Source organism: Acanthaster planci, linkage group LG05 (assembly GCF_054643075.1).
Source record: "Acanthaster planci isolate LZ-2023a linkage group LG05, COTS_SCS, whole genome shotgun sequence".
In the NCBI taxonomy this organism is placed as follows: domain Eukaryota; kingdom Metazoa; phylum Echinodermata; class Asteroidea; order Valvatida; family Acanthasteridae; genus Acanthaster; species Acanthaster planci.
In genome coordinates this window covers 9,072,481-9,093,817 of record NC_141781.1, presented here as the reverse complement: position 1 = coordinate 9,093,817, position 21,337 = coordinate 9,072,481, and the positions used below count along the sequence as shown (strand labels likewise).

At 40.9% G+C, this 21,337-nt stretch overlaps 2 protein-coding genes across 2 annotated transcripts; one reads left to right on the top strand and one right to left on the bottom strand.

The window, feature by feature from the left end:
* On the top strand, positions 1-10,417 carry LOC110987081 (alpha/beta hydrolase domain-containing protein 17B-like). The gene is made up of 2 exons (XM_022249504.2): positions 1-844; positions 6,205-10,417. Exons 1-2 carry the CDS (start codon positions 198-200, stop codon positions 6,431-6,433), a joined length of 876 nt encoding a protein of 291 aa, XP_022105196.1. The 5' UTR covers positions 1-197; the 3' UTR covers positions 6,434-10,417.
* Positions 10,418-12,059: 1,642 nt separating this feature from the next.
* On the bottom strand, positions 12,060-21,236 carry LOC110987080 (uncharacterized). Its single transcript, XM_022249503.2, has 10 exons — positions 20,843-21,236; positions 19,793-19,952; positions 19,096-19,275; positions 18,466-18,557; positions 17,684-18,158; positions 16,717-16,939; positions 16,317-16,406; positions 15,284-15,492; positions 14,730-14,933; positions 12,060-14,287 (listed from the first exon to the last, which is right to left on the bottom strand). Exons 1-10 carry the CDS (start codon positions 21,166-21,168, stop codon positions 13,994-13,996), a joined length of 2,253 nt encoding a protein of 750 aa, XP_022105195.2. The 5' UTR covers positions 21,169-21,236; the 3' UTR covers positions 12,060-13,993.
* Between the last annotated feature and the right edge of the window lie 101 nt (positions 21,237-21,337).

The following is a 21,337-nucleotide window of genomic DNA, read 5'->3' as shown; positions in this document are numbered from 1 at the left end:
GAAGGTGACGTCACACACCCGGCTGCTGTGAAGAAAGACATTGTGTTGGACAGATGTTTGAGAATCTCTCGCCGAAAAACGTAAAATTTTAACCGTTTTTGGCAGTTGGGAAGTCCATAACGTCCAAGACGGTGGGAAGCTCAACGCCCGGATCAGTTTGGTGGCGATTAATAGTATTGTGAAGGCTGGGCGTTAGAATGAACGGCTTAACTGTTGGTGAACTGTGCTGCTTATTTTGCTGTCCGCCATGTCCGTCTCGGATTGCGGCCAAGCTGGCGTTTCTTCCACCGGAACCGACCTACACCATCGTCACGGACGAAACGGGTACTAAAGGCACGCTTAATCTTACCGAGAGGGCAGAATGGCAGTATTCCGACCGCGAACTTGAATCCATTGAGGTGTTTTATACCCGCAACAAGCGGGGAAACAGAACAGCATGCATGTTTGTACGCTGTGCCCCCAACCCAAAGTACACTCTTCTTTTTAGTCATGGAAATGCTGTAGATATCGGTCAGATGAGTAGCTTTTACATTGGACTTGGTTCTAGAATCAACTGCAATATTTTTAGCTATGATTACTCCGGCTATGGTGCCAGTGGCGGCAAACCACTAGAGAGGAACCTGTATTCTGACATTGATGCTGCCTGGCAGGCCTTGCGCTCCCGCTATGGAATCAGCCCAGAGAGTATCATCCTGTATGGACAGAGTATCGGTACAGTGCCTACGATAGACCTAGCTGCGCGGTATGAGTGTGCTGCTGTCATTCTGCATTCCCCTCTTATGTCAGGGATGCGTGTAGCATTACCCGAGACCAAGAAGACGTGGTGGTTTGATGCATTTCCAAGGTTGGTATTTGAGAATGTTACAAGCATTTCTTAACGATCTTAATTTGGTGGGACCAACCTCTCTGCTCTGTTTGCTGTCTTATTTTACCCTGTAGTTTCCCTCATAAATCAAAACTCTGCCCTCTCTCCACAGACTTAATGTACATGACAGTATAATCGCCGGGTCCCTAATTTTGCCACTTACTGTGAAAACCAATTAGACTTAACAATATGTGGCAAAATTACATGTAGGGACCTGGCAACTACATGTGCACCGTCACGCATGTTAGACCTGATATTCAATATGTTTGTTTACTGGCATGGTACCAACTGCCCAGAAGTTTCCAAAAGCAGATCATCAGTTTCACTGTACGGGTTGAAGTGCTCACCATTAAGATGGCTGTGTTGTTGATTTCAAGATTTCCGGGGCTTCCAGTCGCTAGAGAGAAATGAAGTGCTAATTGTAACTAATAACACCAATCCTGCTCAGGGTCACAAGATTGGATCTACACAGGCTGACAGGATGAGTCACTGGACTCCTCTCCCATTTGACCAAATACAGCTAAGGTTAAAACACATCTTCATGTACATGTATGTGTATCACATGTACAGTGTACTTCACATTGTGATGTTGTGGACATTAGTGTGGTAACATAAATTTCCAGGTACTTGTACAAGTACTGTACACATTGTACTAATTATTAGGCTGTTGTACAGGTAGATTTGACTTTGTTAAAATACATTTACCATAAGTGGTTACTCTGAGTGCACTTGACACAATAATGATCTTTCATGTCATGTTCTTGAAATCCCTAAGAAGTCTGCTGAAAAGCAGGACCCCATGGAAAAAATTACTTCGACGGTTTATGAGGCTACCGCCCCTAAAATTTTATTTTAGGGGCGGTACATGGATATGTAGTCCAGTCACTACATGTACATGTTGATTGCAATTAAGTAAACCTAGAATTCTTTTGTTACATTCCACTGGATGAAATGGTCCACAATGTTCATGTGTCCTGCTTCAAATTTATACCTCTTACATCATGTAGTCTTCAAATAATTTACAGTGTCTTTCAGCGGCTCCTGTGGTTTGCTGGATTCATCTTTACAGTTAGCACAAGTGAGTCACCCATACATGTACATTACATGTACATGTCCATGGATTCTCACTAGTTATTGGTCCCCACAGTCTCAGGTCATGAGTCACCAGTGCACAGTCTGTGTACATGTACAGTACATGTAGTACAAATGTACAGTACGTGGTGGTACAATGCACCCCATATACCATTCAGCCACATGCCTGTGACCTTTTTCTCCTTGTTAGCCATGTGTGCAAACATTGGTGAAACTACCACAGGCCTGTGACATGATACCACACCTGTGCATGTACAGTACAGCATGTATTTACTGTACATGTAATAAGAACTGTAAAAATATGTACATAGTAAATAAGACCCCACTCTGCCATACCACGAGTTGAGTGTAGTCACAGAAGGCCCTATACCAATGACTATATCAGTACTTTATTCTGTTTGGGGAATAAACCCAAGCCCCTGGATTTGCAGAGCTCGATGTTTGAACAACTGTGCTGTATTTCACCATGACATTTTCATACTCTATGTAGGCCTTCACTAGCAACAGCCTACAAATCGATACCAACGCATATAAATGCATGCAGGACACCGTCTGGACTTAATGAATGACTTGAAATACTGTATGTCACGCTTTTAGGGATGGTTGGTGGTTGATACAAGGTTAAAAAGTACATGTAACTCTGCCTGAGCTACATGTTTACAGACATGTACACTTGTCTTGCAGTGAACACTAAACATGAGTGAACCAGAGCTTATTTTACACACATGTACATGTAATTACTGCGCTCTAAGGGTGGGACGTTGACACGTTTAAACAAAAAAGTTCCCAATCCATTTACAGATTTTCCCAAACGTTTAAACAGAACCACCCCTTTTAGAGGTTAGATGATTTGATTGACGCTATCTTGCATCCATTTTTATTGAAAACAATGCTTGTAAAATGTAATCTGATTTTCAGAACACTTAACTGCCCGGTCATATCTAAGGAATACCACAAATTCATCACCAGAACTTTGTGTCAACTATTTACATTGTATACAATTTATTGTGCTTATTGTGGTAAGGGTGTGACGTTTACACGTTTAAAGGTGGTGTACACCGTTGGTAAAATACCGAAAATCGGACTACTGTATAATCCTGAAATATCTTACTTGAAAGAAAGTACACAACAGTCTCAATCAGTCTGTAAAATATTTCCACCTAGAATGCTGTAGTTTTCAAGAAAAACAAAAATGTTGTTCTCATTTATTACGATGGTCAGTCAGTCATCGTAATAGAGTTAATTTCACTTCACACATCACATCCTTTAACAGGCGCCAAATTTTTTATGTAGTGTTTGCAGATGTTGTGGGAGTCTCCATCGGGCAGCTAAAAATATACTGACATTCTTTCACCAAAACACTGTGAACTGAAATTATGGAAACCTGAATGTTAGGTGTTAAGGGAATGAGAACCTGTCATGCTTGTTTCCCAATCTGACCCCGCGGACGATGTTCGCTTGTACTAGGAATGCCCTGTACTCCATAGATTTTATGCAAGATAAACTACAAGACCTTCAATTTATGCGTTGAAAGGAAAATACTGCGCTGTTTTTCTTGTTTTTTCAGAAAGCAGTTGACTCAATCATAGAGCTGGGTTTGTAGCTCTATGACTCAATCATGAAACAAGTGAGTGGATTGTGAGTTGCAGTGAATATTACACACCGTAATCTGCCAATCTTGTGAGATTACGCCAAAAAAAAAATCAATGGTGTACATCACCTTTAAATGGTAGGGGAAGGTTTTTCTAAACATTTTTCAAATTAAACGTAAATTCCTACCCTTACTGCACTCAAAATACTGAGTTGGAATTTTGATGCTTCTTGGACATTAACATCATGGAGCCTTCATGCACAAGTGCTGAATGTTTACCAAAACAGACAACAGAGTTGAAATGCATGCATTCCATGCTCACATTGACCATGGAGGCAGGAAGACTCAGCCCTATGCAATGTCTGGGGGACCTTGCAATGTTGATTCCAATTGTCTCTTAAATGCAGAAAATACAAAAATATCATTGGACACATACATGTACCCGTGCACGACGTGCTGTGCGTGTGAAAGAGGCATGTTGAATGTGACCTTAATGTTATTGATTCTACTCATTGTTTACTTGTAGGACCATTCTGTCTCTTTCAGTTCTTGCTTATTCAATCCTTTAGAAATTTGCATTTAACTGACTGTCTATGAAAATAATTATTACATGTACATGTACAAGTACCTGCATCACTGTACACATTCAAACATTTCAAATCATCTTTGTATGTATTCATTATGTATTTTTTTAAAATGCCATTCCAGGGTCTGCTTGTACATGATGCACAAACTTTTGGAGAGTTAAGGTACATATACCTTTCCATATGCACATCAACACTTGAGCCAAGCGTTGCGTATCCGTCAAACTTGCTCCTGAGGCGATTTTGATGGCAGAATGCAACACACACTTGTGTTATGTTAATGGAGTTGACTTTTGTGTCCATGAAAGTGAAACGGTTTATGCATCATATCCCAGTACACAGCGCACCCCAAAAATATACATGGGAAGGCTCAGTGTACATTTCTTCCAAACATTAGGCCTAGTTAAACGGAGGAAAAGCACACACATTGTGTATTAGGATGTGAGACATTCCAGAAAAACCAAACCCTGAGGAAAGGGGTTAATATGCCCAAACCATGGGATATGATTATAAAGTATAAGGATCTCTGAAAAGTAGAAGCAGTATTCTTTCTAATGATACACGTACCTTAATGGTATCCCTCCTGTCATGCATGACTGAACACCATTTTCTGGGACATCCTGTATACATGTATTTGAACAGTACTTTACAGCTGTAGTAGGCAGTATATTTCATACTGGTACAATGTACAAGTTGGTTTCTTTTGAGCCTGAATCACATACATGTGTACATGTACGTACAGTTTCCAACCATACATGTACATGTACAAAGGTTAACTTGTAAGGATTTCAAAGGTAGTGAGCCTAACATCAGAACATGCATTGGGCAAAAAAAGAAGTCTCCGGTTTCTGGTCAGGGCATGCGTCGCCGTAGACCTGCGCATCAGCAAAACAAAAAAGTTTTTATTAGGTATAAAATGATTTCCTAAAGCTGCCAAACTTCCTTAATCAACTGGAATCCTGCTACTGCGTACTTTTAACTTGTTTTTGATGGAGTACGGTTGAGTAATATGTACAGTAAAGGAGTCCCTGTGTAGTTCTCTAAATTTACATGTAGTCGGGCACTCTTTTTCAGATGATGTCATTTGTTACATTATACATTTACATCTGGGAACCAGACAAATGAGGTGGTCTTACATTTATGTCATTCCCAGAAAAAAAGTGAGGGCCAGCTCCTGACCAGAAACGGGAGTTTGTTTTTTTTTTTTCCTTTGGCCTTATGCAATACAGAGTTTGTTTAAATATACACTGTACCAGTACATGTACCGTGCACTGTATGTGGTAATGGTTAACTAACTACATACATGTACAGCACACTGTACCAGTACATGTATGTGGTAATGGTTAACTGCAGTGTAACTACGTGTACATACATGTACACTGTACCAGTGCATGTACATGTATGTGGTAATGGTTATCTAACTGCATACATGTACATACATATATTGTGCTCTAGTCATGTTTATCATGCATGCATTAATGTTAATAGTACCACGACATGGCCAATCCTCAACTGACTCCCTGAACATGACCATATCAATACGTTGTACGTGCAAATACTGTACCAGTTACCAGTACTTTTCTTTTCTAGAAAAATCATAAGCACCAATACGTGCATTTATTGCATTGATACCTGTGCACATTCCAATATTGGATCGCATGGCATTATGCGAGTGTGCAAGATGTGTATATACGTATACGTGTATGGTATGCACTGTGTGTTTGATTTAACCTTAACTCCATTCCAACCTGCATCCTCCCAGGAAAATCCCTGAATATTTCACAGTCTTCCACTCTGCACGAAACCACAGCAAAGTCATTGCAATTAGCCCCTCAAGCATCAAGCCCCATGTGAGGCTTGGCAAGGCTTTTCCTCCTGAGCCACCCCTAACAGATTATGGAGAATCTCGGAGGGTCAGCATCGCAGCTAGAAAACCCGACTTTTGAAATGGAGTGCTACTTCAGGGATGTGTCTTTGCAAGCCCTTCTTACAAAGAAAGAAGTGATCCAGGATAGTGCAAGCAAATTTCCTGTTCCTAATTAATTTCTTTATGTACATTTTCCCTGTCACAGTATTGACAAGGTATCCAAGGTATCATCTCCTGTCCTCGTCATTCATGGCACTGAGGATGAGGTCATTGACTTCTCCCATGGCTTGGCCATCTACGAGCGCTGCCCCCGCACTGTGGAACCGCTGTGGGTAGAGGGCGCCGGCCACAACGATGTGGAGCTCTATGGGCAGTACTTGGAACGCCTGAAGCAGTTCATCACTCAGGAACTACCAAACATGAGCGTCAGTTAAAGACGCCGCCAACCAGTTCAGTCACGTTTACAAGTGGGAATCCAGTTTTGTGCTTTTGTTGATTGTGATCCTTGCTCAAGATGTTGTGTCAGTCTTTGGCCACTGGTGGAGACACTGTGGAAATTGACTGTAATGTGTTGCAATTTGTACAAGGTACATGTCTACGCACATTTGTGTTCCTGTTTTTTTTTTTTCCAAGTTGGTGTGGCCACCCCCCCCTCCCCCGACAAGCATTTCGTGAAAGGTAATCCGCTCCGAACAGAACAAAAGAGGGCGTGTGTTTTTTGGTACGCTCCGCATAGGTGCGCCATGAGGCGTGCAAGTATAGGCACATTTGATGCGGAGCACGCTGAGTACGCGTAACCAGTTTATTCCGGCTTGAATGGTCTTTGCATACACGCAGAACGCGTGCAAGAACCCGGTTGCAATAACCTGTCTTTCTTTCGCCGATTGGGGGTGCACTTCAGCACGGGGCAGATTGCACCAGGTACATGTAGCATGTATTGTACCGTACATGTATTCGACTACATCTTGAACAAAGATTACAATAACAGCTTTAGACGTGTGACCTGTATGCAGTTTGTGACCCTCTGTTCAAAATCCAACACCCCCCCCCAGTTTTCAGTTGGTGAAACAAATACAATGTACATGTATGCCCCATACAATTTAAAGCAGCCTTGTGGGGTGGCTTACAGATACATGTATGGTTGAAGTATTAGCAGCTCCAAATGTGATTCACGGTGACTCATACATGTACTCACTGAGTAGATAGTGCACCTGTGATACAAGTGTGAAGGCATGCAATAATAAAACTACATGTATTGGGGGTGTAAAGGTATATGCATGGAGGTGTGATATCTTTACATGGTACGTGATCACTGTACATCATCATAATGTATATTTGCTTGATCTTTGATTTCCAAAGTATATGTACTCATAGATACATTTATATGTATCAACCTTTTGCGTGTAACCCCTGATGTCTGGCTTAGGGCTGGTATGCTCTCTACGTACATTATGCAAAACCTGAGTAACTTGGAAGCTATCTTCAGCTGTTTCCCTGTGATGCCGAGCATTGCCTAAACAAAACTGGCTGTGTTCCAGTTTGCTTGAAGTTGAAGCATCCACTTGCCTTTAGTCTACGTTGTACATACGAACGCTTGTACATGGACCTGGTATGATGGACCATCAGTGAAACATCTTGATAAAATTACTTTTTTAGGAATAAGCAGACACATTGAGAAACAGGTGTAAGGAGTTCTGTGCATGGAAAGTAACCCTGCAAAATTCCATTTTTGTTGGTCTTTTTCGCATCATTTCTGAAGTTTCTCATACATGTACATGTCTGCTGCCATAGTACTCCAACACTAAACACTCCCACTTGTAAATGTGTCAAAGATCTCAGCAATCCACCTGATAATGTGTAGTAAATATAAGTAGTACCTTGAAGAGATGTTATTTTTCTCATATTATCTGAAAAGGAGAAAACAAATCTATAGTTGTAGTGTACATACATGTACATGTACTCTGTGCATCAGGTTTGTTTAAATTAAGTGTAGTTGACATAGACTTCCAGATTTATCAGGTGCATGCATGTACATGTATCTCCGTGTACTTTTCGGTGAATGATACATGGACCAAATGCGTTTACTAGTAAGGCAATCACAATGGCAGTTTTTGCATTGTTTGCATGTGATTGGTTTGACGAGTTTTTTTTTCTTTCATAAACTCAACTTGTCTGCTTGCCTATGGCATGCGTTTCTACAGTCTTTGTGTAAAATCCCCCGTACGTAGGCTTCAGGAATGTCCTAGTTTTGTGCTGGTTATCTTGAAGCCATGGTTAATTTGGCTCTGAAATGGGATCACGCTCAGTACCTCATCTCCAGCAAAAATTGATGAGCGTCACTGCCACCAGCTGGTTGAAAGCATAGGGCTGCGGCTTGTGCCCAATGGCATTGTGCAGTGATGCCTGCTGTGCAGTGTTACAATGAGCAGGGCTGTTGCTTGATCAGCGTTCAGCACCTTGCATCATTCACCATCCAATTCATTTGGCACATTGGTGCCAGAAAGCCGCCTAGCATACACTGTACATACATGTAGCTTCCTTTGAAAATGGCTCTGCAGTCCAGCTGTCTGGTAACATTTTGTTTTTCAGAGACAGCACTTTCATCATGTTTATCGTGAAAAGGCTGTCCTCTGGATAATTCAGTGAAGACCGTTAAACAAAATGGTGAGGATAGTATCCTCTTGATTGCAGAATCTGTTTTGTGATTATGAAAATTGTACAACCCGTGTCCAGTAGTACCTTTATTGTAAATAATATCTGGTATGTAAATGTACAATTATTTAAGAATTGTATTCTTGATAGAACTAATTTAGGCAGTTGATATAGTATGTAACAATGTTGAAAATGAAATGAAAAATTGGACATGATATTTACTTCTACAGACATGCAACCCATACCGGTACATGAAAATGTACGTTGACATGTCCACCTACACGTACGTACATGTGTGTGCCTACACAACATTAACCCTAGCCCCCTAGGGTGTATGTAAAATCGTATTAAAATTGGAGGATTTGGGACTGTTAGGGTGTATGATTTCACACTCCAGCTGTGTAGCCTACACGTGAAAACATTTTAAATCGTTGGACGTAGGCTACGAATATATTATTGAGAAAAAAGTAACAACTTCATCAGACTTGATCGCTTAATTTCGTACATGTATACCTCTAGTAGGTGTCCACAGTTTAGTTTTGAATTTAGGATTCCACAAACTGTGTACCACTGATGAACTCTTTGCACTATGTTGTCTTTTTAGAGGTAACAATAAAGTTTGGCAAATTTAATAGACTGAGGTAGTTGTATATTTTGATATCAACAAGCACGTACTTAAAGTTGATCTCGGACAAGCAAAATATGTGAAAGTTCACTCCTTTAAATTTTATGTTAACTTTTTAATTGTTTGAGGTTCTGTTTTCCTGGGTTACTTTGGATACTGATTTTACATGTACGTGTATTTAGAGCTTAAATATATTGGTGCTTTTTCTTTCATCAGAACAGGTGGCAGTAATTATTTTTCAATTTAACACCTTAATTAACGGAACAGGACCTCAGCATCAGTCCTGCATTAACCCTAACACCCTAGGGTGTATGTAAAATCATACTGAAATCGGAAGGTTTTGGACTGTTACTATTGGTGCCGCCCAAATTATTTCTGTTAGAAACAAGCCAAAAAGCAGTATGAGTTCTCTTTGTTATTTGTTTAAAGTTGTTCTTGCCTAACACCCCTTTTAAAACTTGTCTCTTCATCCAATGCATGTTCAACTGGGTGTGTTCTGCGTACCGGTATAAGGCCAAGGATAAAGTATGTGCATGTGTAATACAGGCGATTCACAAAAGGCGAAATCTGTCGGCCCAATGCCACTTGAAAAGGGTTGACAGAATTCACGCGTTGTGATTGGCCAACGCGTTGCAAACTCTTGGAGGCGCACTATTGTGAATCGCCTGTATTGAATACAGTGGTTTAAGAAACCCTGAAATAATGGTAAATTTGGCATGTAATGTTAGGCTTGGTTCTCGCTTTGTGTTCTCATTTCTGTGTGAGCCATGCATCGTACATGAGCTCCTGGAATCAACACGGCAGGGATCTAAAATTTTGGCCAGCGTACTTGTCATTTGGTTGCTCTGCCAATGACGCCAAAGTCATTTGGGAATTTTGGTTTGTTCAATTCCTTATTAAAGCGTAAGACGAAAAAGAAATTCCACGATCATGTGATAGTGTCGTCAGTGTACTTGTATCTTGTTTTCTGTGTGTAAAAAAAGGAACTGTTTAAAATGTATCTCTTGTTTATTTTGTGCAGAATACTTGAATTATTTGCATGTAGGGCATTGGTTTGTGTGAAAGTAGCTTATCGCCGTTAAAAAATAATTGTAAAGCTGGTACAAATGTAGAAATAAAAGTAATCTATGATATTTCAGAATCAATTTGAGGCTGTTCTTCTTTCTGTTGGCCACCTTGTTGTTTCAAGCATTTTTTGTCATGTTGTGTGTCTAATTTACTAGTGTTACCTTGTTGAGAAGCTCAAAGAGCATTTTTTTAATTGTGTGGTCATCGTTTTGTTTTTTGTAAGTACTCGTGGGTGATGATAGCAAATGATTTGCTCAACCCCATGCTCGGTTAAAGTCAACGCTGGTTATTTCACTTATTACAAGTCATGAAGATATAGGCCTACAATGTATTTAGTGAAAAACAAAAACATCTTGATAAAATGAGCATCTTGGAACCAAAACTAATAGCAGGGTGTCCTTTAAGTTAATATAAATATAAAACCCTAAAATAAACGTCCTTGAGGCATGTTGGAGACTTTGGCCCTTGAATGACAATTGGCAATGGAAGGACTAATTACAACCCATTGGGTTGCCCATGCAGTCAGTTCACCCGTCAACTTTCAGTTCTAGATGCAACCATTCTTGTGGTTAATCAAGTAGAGCGCCAAAGGATAAACAGAGGAGGAAGGAACCAGTGGAACAGTAATGTTGCTTGTGCTATGGTTTATCTATTCTCATGGACATGTGTAAACACTTGCTAACTCAGCACTGCCTTGGAACATCTTTTAGGCAAATGAGAAATGGCATTGGTGGGAATGCATGAAAATCTTTGGACAGCAACTCAAAGAATTATACAGTCCTGTTCATATGTTACATTTTGGAAAACAAATCGAGGCATCATAAACCGTTTGTTTCAGGCATGGTTCTAGAGTTCTTCTAGGGGTAGGGGAGTGGGGTAGACCCTTCGCACCTGACGTCACCTCGAAACTTTCACTACGCTCGTTCACATTGGGAGAAAAAAGAATCTAATGTTTGTTGTGCATAATGACTCTGAAAAATTATCATGGACTGTTCATTTAAATAAAAAACTGAAGCATTGCAATTCGGATATATTCTAGCCTTTTTTAAGGGGGGGGGGAAGCTATACAAAATTTGGGGGCTACACTCCCCACCATGTACACCTGTGCCTGGCTTGCTTTTTATGTGGATTCCTGATTAGGTGATATTAGGGTATAATGCACTAAAGAAGTATATGTTATAGTGTAATGCTCCAAAGAAGTTTGCAAAATTATTTTTTTAATTTCTAGTCCTGAATCGTAAGTGGTTTAAAGGCACTTTTAGAATGGTTATGCAACAAGATTCCGTTCTAGTTGGGTTTCGGAAGTGAATGTATTGTAGTCTTTGGGTATGGCAGTTGCCCACTTGAAAATGGGCACTTATTTCATGGAAACCTAATGCTGATCTGATTAGGCCCAACGACTTGTCACTTTTTTGTCACAAGGGTGCAAAGGGCATACATGTACGCCCTTGCCAAGACCTATAAAGCCCTACTAGCTGGATGTGGCTTTTGCTATTCAGTTTGCAGTACATCGCTTCACAATGAACTTTGAGATTTGACTAATTTCCTGAGAAGCTTGGTGGTACCCCAGGGGCGATTTTGGGTTGGCTGGCGCCCAACTGTTGAAGTGAATGTCAATGCCCTTTTGGTTGCAAAAAAAGTAGAGTTGGGCTCTTATTGAAAAGAATTAAATGTTTGAGTCATAGAGTGACAGAGTTTGTTCAAAGAAAAACAAAAGAAGACACGCATTTGTCTTCTGTTTACGATCACTTTTAATGAATTTATCAACGAGACGAGGTACAACAAATGGAAAGACATTCTTGTATAGCTTAATTTAAATTTAATAGTTTATAATTGACTTACATTTTATATAATTGACATAACTTATATATTATCATCGTGATTTGGGTAAAATTGTGTCGAGTAAATGGAATGTATAGAAGCATAATTTCACAAAGGTTTGACTTTCACAAGAGATTCAGTATTAGACGAAAAATAACACTAGCACACCATATAAAAGATAGCATCAATGATGCACGACATAAATACGTACAGCTAAACCATATGTAAACCAGTGTTACAGCTGGTTTGAAACACAACTGGAATGACTCAAGATGTGCTTTGATGCATTCACCACGGCTGTATGATATTCAGTAAAACCTTATTCACAGGCGTGGTTAAAAAACACTGAATGCTCATTAGTTCCCCGCGATCCATCATGCAAAACCCTGCATGTTCTGTTTTCCTTCCTCCATGATTGGACTGAGACAATCAACACCCACGAGTGGTGTAGTCGTCTGTACTTCTAGTTAATACATGTAGTTGTCCGGTTCTGAACCAGTTAGCCAGAGGGTGGTGATTACATTTTCGTCCAACTCAAGTACAATGTATGTAAATTTGGGAAGCAACGAAGATTAAAGGTAAATTGTGATTATACAGTGGGCCTTCAACATACGAACCAGATATTAAGGGAATTGATTGAAGTAGCAACTTGCTTGTAATTACAAATACAATTTTTAATTATTATAACAAAAATAAAATTCCTATTGTCATTGCAAAGCAACTTTCACTGTAATTCACATTCTATTATTCCTTAAAAAGCACTGAAATTCTGAAACATTGTGAAATATTAATTTAAATTTTCATTTTGAATTTTAATTTGATTTAAAGAAAAGTACTCATTGCTGTTCACGTAAAGTAGCATTCTAAGTAATTTCACATTCTATTCAATCCTATAGATAGTACCGCCATCTTTAAAAATTAAAATACATCTGTGCTTTATGTGTATGTTTATTATACTTTTCTTTCACTGAAACAATGTTGAACGAATTCCATTTTGATATATAAAATGGTAAGAAATTATTACATCACTTCAACTCAGCATCACTGAATGGTAACAAGAAAATACATGTATACATAATCACCTGAAGAAAAAAGGTGGCAAATATGAAGAAACTTGACCTTTAGTACACCAAGCACACAACACAACATACAGTAGAAGAATGAATCAATCGAAATCAATCCATTGATAACTTTCTCTGCAAGCATTGAACTGCTGCCTCTGAGTTCGAGGCAGTCTTCTGTCGCTACCTGTAAAATTACAAGGGTACACTGACTTTAATGTCACTAAACACTACAAGTGCAAGCCTGAAGGTTTCTAAACATCATTCATGAGGAGCACTGTGTGGGATTTCTGGCAGAGGATGCAAGAGTGATGCGGACAGGCTACCTGATGATGATTATTAGCACAGATTATTTCTCTACGACAATGCATTGGTTTTTTTTTATTATCAAGGATAGTGAGATGGAGGGAAATCTACAAAGCATCCAGCACAGGAGTTGAACCAATGATGGCAATAGGCAATATGACTTTTCAAGGCTCTCAATGGCTATTACACAGATGAGTTTTCTCTTATATGACTACATGAATCTTGCACTAGGATTTTTTTATCACAAACTGCTGGGAAGTAACACACTTTGAATAATTAAACCTCTAAAATTCCAGAATTCTGTAGTCCAAAATCCTGAAATGTCCTGAGTAAATCACACACTTACGGCACTGCTGAAAAAAGGAACTTCAGGGAATGTTTGTATGCAATGAAGCTAAGTTACTATAACTCTTACAAACATTTCCACCTGTAGTTCATTAGAGAAATCAATAAATATAAATTTACTGTGGACAATGTGAAAGAGGGGTCACAGGACCTTCGACCGTGAATGTTGTGTTTAGCACACTGGAGCCAACTTGCCTCTTCTGGCCAGGTTGCTGACCACCGGCAAACAAAATAAACACCCCCGGCTCCAGCACCAGTTCGTCCGTGAACACTGCCCTCACGCGGGCTGGTACTCTCAGAAGAGCTGTCACCGTATTATTCACTGTGGTCTTGAAGCGGTTGAAAGCAGCTAACTGGATATTGGGCGTGGGAACGGATGCATTGTGCCACTTGATGTAGACTTGAACCGTCTAGAAGAAAGAAACAGCAAAACAATGCAAAACTCTGATATGAATACCGACACCATGCATTTTATTGTACATAGTCTAAATGTAAATTTAATGGTCTTCCACAGATGACATTGTTGTATATCGTACCCCTGCTCATTGGGATAAAAATGAGCAGGGGTCAGGAGCATGACCAATGCTCATAAAAATGAGCATTGTTCTACGAATACCAATACATGAAGAGTATTATACAGTACCATAGACCAGGAAGTACCGTACAAGCAAATTGAGTACGCCCATATGTTACATGTAGTTCACACACTGGTTCTTACGCTAATGCTTTTAGTCACTTTGGTACTCTATATACGCCCCTTCTCTCCAAAGTGCCTCTTTACTTTTTATAGAGCAGCTACCGCATATCTCAGTAATTTATATTTGAATGAAAGAAAGTGTTGATTTTTCCTACCTCGTCTCCTGGGTATTTCCCGATATTCACCAGGGTGACATATACAAGCAGGTCATCACATGGGCCAATAGTTGTCCTTCCCAAGGTCAAGTTAGTGTAGTTAAACTGAGTGAATGATAGGCCATAACCGAATGGGTAGAGTGGCTCACCAAAGAAATAGCGGTAGGTCCGATTCATCATGCTGTAATTTGTCATGGGTGGAACCTGTCAAACAAATGGAATGCAAATTTCACACAAAATCAGGAAACTTGTCCTGGACTGAAAAACAGCTTTGTAAATTTTGTAGATAAGGATATTGAAATTACGGTTCATTACCATTAACAATGTATTCAACTAAATACCTCACATCAAAGGGCTTATGATCTCCTATGATTTTCTTTTAAATATGGTAATTTCACAGAATTTTGTCAGCTGTCAAACATTTGTACAACAGGTGTTTTCTATCATAACATCTCTGTCAGACCAGTAACTGTACGTTGAGCAAGGTTTTGCTAAAAGTGTGAACAGCCTAACCACAATGCAGAGTAGCAGGCTGCTCCAAGACAAACACCTACTTGATCCAGTGATGCTGGCCACGTGAATGGCAACCTTGCAGCTGGATTGGCTGGCTCAGCATTGGTAAAAAGTTGTTTAAGGGCTGCCCCTGTCGCCTGAGCTGGGAAGAAGCATTCCACTATGGCATGGACCCCTGGGCTCTGATCAGCCCACAATATGTCCAGCGGGCCAGCATTGAAGAGAAGCAGGACCAAAGGTTTGCCCAATGCTTTAAAAAAAAGTGATGCATGAAAAAGTGTCAATTTAATTTTGCCTAGTGTTCTTTCATCGAAAGAAAAAAGAGACAGGGCTGTGCATTAATTGGCTTCTCAGCTTACAAACTGTGGTTAGAATCTTGGTAAGAAAAAGCTGCTTCTCAGGAAAATTAAGAAATAGAAAACTAAAGTGACTTGTCGGCTGAGTCTCTTGCTAAGAGATGCAACAGCAACATTGCACATTCAAGTTAATCCTACATGTACATGTACCTCTTCAGCACAAGTCACAATGTTTATGGCATTGTACTGTACGATAACATTTTCTCTGTCTATGGCTCAAGTTACCGCGAGCCACAAAAATTAGAAGCCAGGCCATGACTGCAGTCGTGCCATGCTCGTATGAAGGTCCACATGCACACATTGCATGTACCTGCCTATAGACCTCTTTCCTGTGGTGTCACAATTGTGCTGGACCGTCATGTGTTGTGACGGTAATGAGTGCATAGTGTTGTGATGGTAATCTACTTATTCTAGATAAACCAGTCAAGCAGGCAGCGTTCCCACGTGCACTTGCACGTGGTTGAAGCTGCCCGTAGGAATGTGTGCAATCACCATGGTCAAGGCGGTCCACATGTGGTGGTATTGTTTACATTTAGCGCAATCCAGTCACTGGGTGAAAAGGTCTGTACGGCAAGCTTGGGGTGTTTACGACTTGCAGAAAATGCCTGTGTGCCTCAAGGTTACAGTAAATGTATGCAGCAGGTTGAAAAGGGTGACACCACTACAATGGTGGCTCTTCCCCATTACTGCCCAGACTGGTAAACATTTACCCACGTACCATATTTCACAGCATTCTGCAGAAGCTGCAGCTGGTGACCAGGCAAGGACATGTTTCTCCTGTCTAACCCCTCTCTCTCCACTTTAGTTCCTGAAAAAAAGATGTATATTTGAGGTCACACTCACATGAGTCTTCTGATCTGCTGCACATGGAAACATTACCTGACATAACACTAGGTGTATCCACTCAAGATGCTCCTAAAACATAAGAATAAGGGACAAGAAGCCTGGAGAGATTCCTTCCTGTTATTTTTTTATTCAATTATTATTGTTTGAGAGTGTCAAGAGGAAATGAGGAGTTGAAAACTTCCAGCCACCTGCACTGTCCCATCAAAGAACATCCCTCTAAAAAATAGGTTCATTGGTATTTTCCTATTTTGTATTTGCATCTCAAAGCCTACCAGTCCCCAGACAAACAATCACAAGATCTGCTCCCGTCACGGCATCCATAATGGCAGTCTCGTTGTACTGGTCACACACAGGATTGTTACAGCCGGGCGCCAATCGCTGGGTCCTGCCAAGACTTCTCAGCCCTTGCCAAGGCGTGGAGATGAACTTGGGGTCGGTCTGTGGTGCATAGCTTCCGAACAGATCTTGGGGAGAATCGGCAAATGGCCCAATTATCTACATTAAATAGACAAAAAATAGGGGTGGGCTAATTCTGAGTTTGTTGCATGAGGAAACATGTTAAGTGACCTAAAGTCCAATCAAAAGCAAAGTGCATGCACTTTCAGACAGACATGTACTGCTAAGGGGCATTGTCAACAAGTTGTCAACTGGCAGCAGCAACAAGCCTTCCATTAAAATGAGACACAGCTATAGCGATGTGAAGACTTGGAGTCCAGTCCATCACAAGTAATTTCACAAGTCTCTTCAAACATCTAGTCACAAGTACTTCAGAAAACCACCCAGTAACTGGGTGAACAGTGACAAAGAAATGCTTTTGTTACAGTTCATTTGAATAGCTTGTGACTTGGCAAAAGACGAATGACTTGTAATGAACTTGCAGGGGCTTGTGACGGACTCAGTATCGCCCCGGGATATGTTGCCAATTTATTTTATTTCTTTTGGAATTGAAAGCACCAGCATTCTAGAAATACAGCTACTACCTGTCTTTTGATGTCAAGTTAGTGATCTTTTATGGATGAAATGGTTGGGACAATAGTTTTTAGAAATATTCCTGTTTGCCCCCAGGACACAAGTCCTAGACTCATCACTGCATATCACCTCACTGCAATGATAGAACTTTTATACTTGGACATATGGAATGACTCCCAAACTGCCTCAGAAATCTGACACCAAAAGCTCAACTCCATTTCCCTGCCCTTTTAATGAGGTTAGGCAGACATGGTGTTCACTGAAACTTACAGCAAGTGTATGAATTCCACCAACCGGCAGTGTGTTCTTCTCATTCTTCAGCAAGACAAAGGTCTTGGAAGCTGAGAGAAGAGCCAGGTTCCTGTATGGAAAGGACTCCACCATCTCCGAGGCCACAAACCTGGCGTAAGGGTTCATCCATGGTGGGTCAAACTCTCCCAGTCTCATCCTGGTGTAGAACAGTGGCCTGACCAGCTGCTTCAACTCATCCTCAGTTACCAGGCCCATCTGGACGGCATCGGTTAGGTTGGTGTAGACGTTCTTGGCTGAGTAGCATAGCTCCAGGTTGCAGCCGGCTTTAACAGCAGCTACGGCTGTCTGGAGAGGGCTGTGAGTGTACTTGTGCTTCAGGAAGACGTACTCAATAGCCTTTTGGTCACTGACAACGTAGCCCTTGAAGCCGAACTGATTCCGTAGGATATCAGTGAGGAATTTATGGTTGACGCAAGAGGGCACACCATTGATACTGTGATTAAAAAAGGGGGGAAAACACCACTGATCATTGGCTCATGGAATGAAATACGAAAGTTAATAGTTTAAACTGAATCCCTTTCACCAGGTTTCACATGTATTCCTGCCAGATATAAATGAGTCTCTGAGTCACTTGAGTCTCTGTTTGCTGGCATGAGTTTTTCCCACACCAATATTCTGCTGCTTAATGTTTTTCCCTCCTGCCTGCTTAGTTGCTTAAAAGCACTGACCAGGCTATGTACCCACAATAAAGATGAGAGACATCACTATAATCATAGTTACATGGAAATGCAAGTGCGCACCTGTTGTAACTGCACATAACACTGTATGTTCCAGCCTTTACACATTCATGGAACGCCGGCAGATATGTCATATACATATCATGCTCCGATACCTGAACATAAAAGCATAAGGAAACCATGCATGACTTTGAGCAGAATTGGGCAGATAATTTAAGCAATCGGTATCACTGTAAAAAGTGTGGGTGCGTGCAAAGAGTACACACTGAAGTGAATAAGGTCAATGAACTCTGCCATTTTAGTGAAGAGCAATGTTCACTTAAGAAGTCAGTACAACAAATACTTGAAAGACTTTGCTCGTTTGAACTCCCAGGAAAAATTTTAAGAACGTGTAGCCCTCCACAGAAAATCCAAAGGTGTGTAGTTTGACTTCTGAAAAAGGGCTTATTAGTCAGATGGTTTCAAAGTCTGAAATGAACACAAGGATCAATGGTTTGAAGGTAACTTAATCACAAAAACCCTCAAGGCTGAACAGTCAGAATTGACAGTAAGGCTCAAATAAGCCTTAATATAATATGAACATGCTGAGAATATCAATTTGGATGACCGAACCTTCAGTCGATCAAACTCTTGACTCACAGCACTTCAGGCTCACAAATCTTTTTCTTACACCTTTGGAGACTGTGTATGTACCTTAGCATCAAAGGTATATCGAGAGGATGGGTAGTCCTCTGGTCCACTATGCACATCAAAGTGTTTGCAGCCTGCACTAGTTCGAAGGTATCTCGAGAAATTCCCCTGAAGGCCCTGCAGACCCCTGACAAATGCTTTGGCCATCTCACCTGTCAAGTAGGGGTCCTCCCCATATGTCTCCTGGAAGTCAATACGTGAAAATATCTTATTTGATTGTCTTACTGAACAGTGAAATTTATAACAGTTACATGTAGATAGGTCTTGGCCATATAACAGACATTAGAGAAATCCAGTGTTGCTCTTAATGTCACATGGAAAGATGTACGATACTGCTACATATATCAGGCTGTAATAATTACCAGTAAATGGCACTGGTGAATCCTTGTAATGCAATATATTTGAAAAATGGATTAAAGAATATTATTTAGAAAACAAGCAAGAAATTTCCCTACGGACAGTTACGATAATGAGTAAACTAAATGGCTTGGCTGTAAAGCAAAATAAAATGTGCTCAAAATGGCAACATTTGAATGATGAACAGCATGCTAAATTGTATTGCTTGAGACGGCATTTAGCAAAAATATTTAGTTTGATTTTGGCAACCCGAGTTTGGTATTTGCTTGAAAGGAAATTGCTGAGAGGTAACATGGAGGGGGCACCTGCACAATGATCGTCAGTCTGGGGTACATGGATGTACCTGGTTCCGTCCCCACAGAGGGTGTCTCATGATGTTCACCACGGGGCTGAAACAGCTTAATCCACCATGGTCACGGTGAATGCCATGCTTGGTCAAGTTGTTGTATTTAGCTCGAACTTCCTCACTTGTTGCCTTGGCTACACTGTTCACTAAACTGATGCTAAAACGAATGGAACAGGGTCAGTCATTTCAGTTCATATAACCAATTCCTTTTACCAGCTCCGGGGTGACAGGATTAAGAGAGGGCGGACATGCACGTAGTACAATCCTGAACATTTTTAAGCTTACACAGTATTTTGATAACTTTGATTTTCCAGGTTAGATTTAACATTCCCATAGAACATTCTCAGGAAAAACATTAGATAAAACATTACCCAAAAATATGAAAACTAACAATAACCTGGCAAAAATGGAATATGGCCTTTAAATTATTTTTAACAAGGTAACTCCCTAGCAGTGAAAACATTTGAAGGAAAATCCATATTACCGCTGGCAAACGAAAACCTGACTAAACGGCCGAAAGTTTTACAAACTTTTTACACTTTGTTGTTGGTGGTGGAGGTTAGGTTGGCACTTATGGCAGACTATGTGCCCTGTGTGCCACAGCTGGGAAAGTACATGTAGCTCAGAAAATTGAAAGGAGAATTGAGAGGTTACCATCCAGCCACAATGTCACAGAAGGGGGCTCCCTCTAGGGCCGAGCCATCTCCCGAGCAGTTTAAAGGCCCAGGCCCTGCCGGTACATTTGCAGGCTCGCATACCCCTGGGTGATGGAGGGGACACAGTGCGGACCAAACAGTCACAGACACAGAACCCGTATGTGCCTTAAGCACAGTGCATATGAAATACAACACTTGGTCAGCTAATAGAAAAATTTCACGAGAGAGAGAAAGCTTAAATTTTTATTTTACAGGCCTTTACTTAATTCGCTCACTGCCCGGCCGGGCCAGTGTCAATTAATAGGGAGGGGGCTATGAACAAAATATAAAAGTGTATTTGGGCGCCCATGTTAACCGTTGGTAATTGCCAAACTTAGTTAAAGTGTCCCACCTGAACGAAGCAGCGAGGCCTAAAGCTTGGGGGAAAGAGGTGGCATTCCCAGCTCCGACATCTCCACGGAGACACTCCGTATTCCAGTTGTACGGACCGATGCCGAGCCGAGGGATCGGGGGCGAAGGACCGTTGGGCCCCGATCCACCGCGAGCCAGTTGAAGGACAATGTCATCGAGTTGCAACCGGGAAATCAGGTCATCGAGTCGTTTGTCCCACGGCAGTGAATAATTCTGAAAGGGATATTCTGATGACACCAATGGCTGGTGAAATACTTGCAAATAAAGCATCCAAAGGTACACTGCGATGCAAAATTTAGCAGCCATTTATTTCTGTAATGACAGAAACGGCTAAGCCGCACCAGTACAGTGTCGATACGTATGATTACAGACGTAGACTAGACCGTACCTAGTATCTGGAGGGGCTTCGATCGCGGGAACCAATGCAACCCCAGTTTCGTTGATCATGTGACCGAAATGCCTCCCTCATCAGGTG

Coding starts and splice junctions, on each gene's coding strand:
- LOC110987081 (XM_022249504.2), top strand. CDS start 198: ATGAACGGCTTAACTGTTGGTGAACTGTGCTGCTTATTTTGCTGTCCG. Junction 845..6,204: donor TGGTTTGATGCATTTCCAAG/GTTGGTATTTGA, acceptor TCCCTGTCACAG/TATTGACAAGGTATCCAAGG.
- LOC110987080 (XM_022249503.2), bottom strand. CDS start 21,168: ATGGCTGCTAAATTTTGCATCGCAGTGTACCTTTGGATGCTTTATTTG. Junction 18,558..19,095: donor GATATACCTTTGATGCTAAG/GTACATACACAG, acceptor TTTTATGTTCAG/GTATCGGAGCATGATATGTA. Junction 16,940..17,683: donor GTGGAATTCATACACTTGCT/GTAAGTTTCAGT, acceptor TATTTAATGTAG/ATAATTGGGCCATTTGCCGA.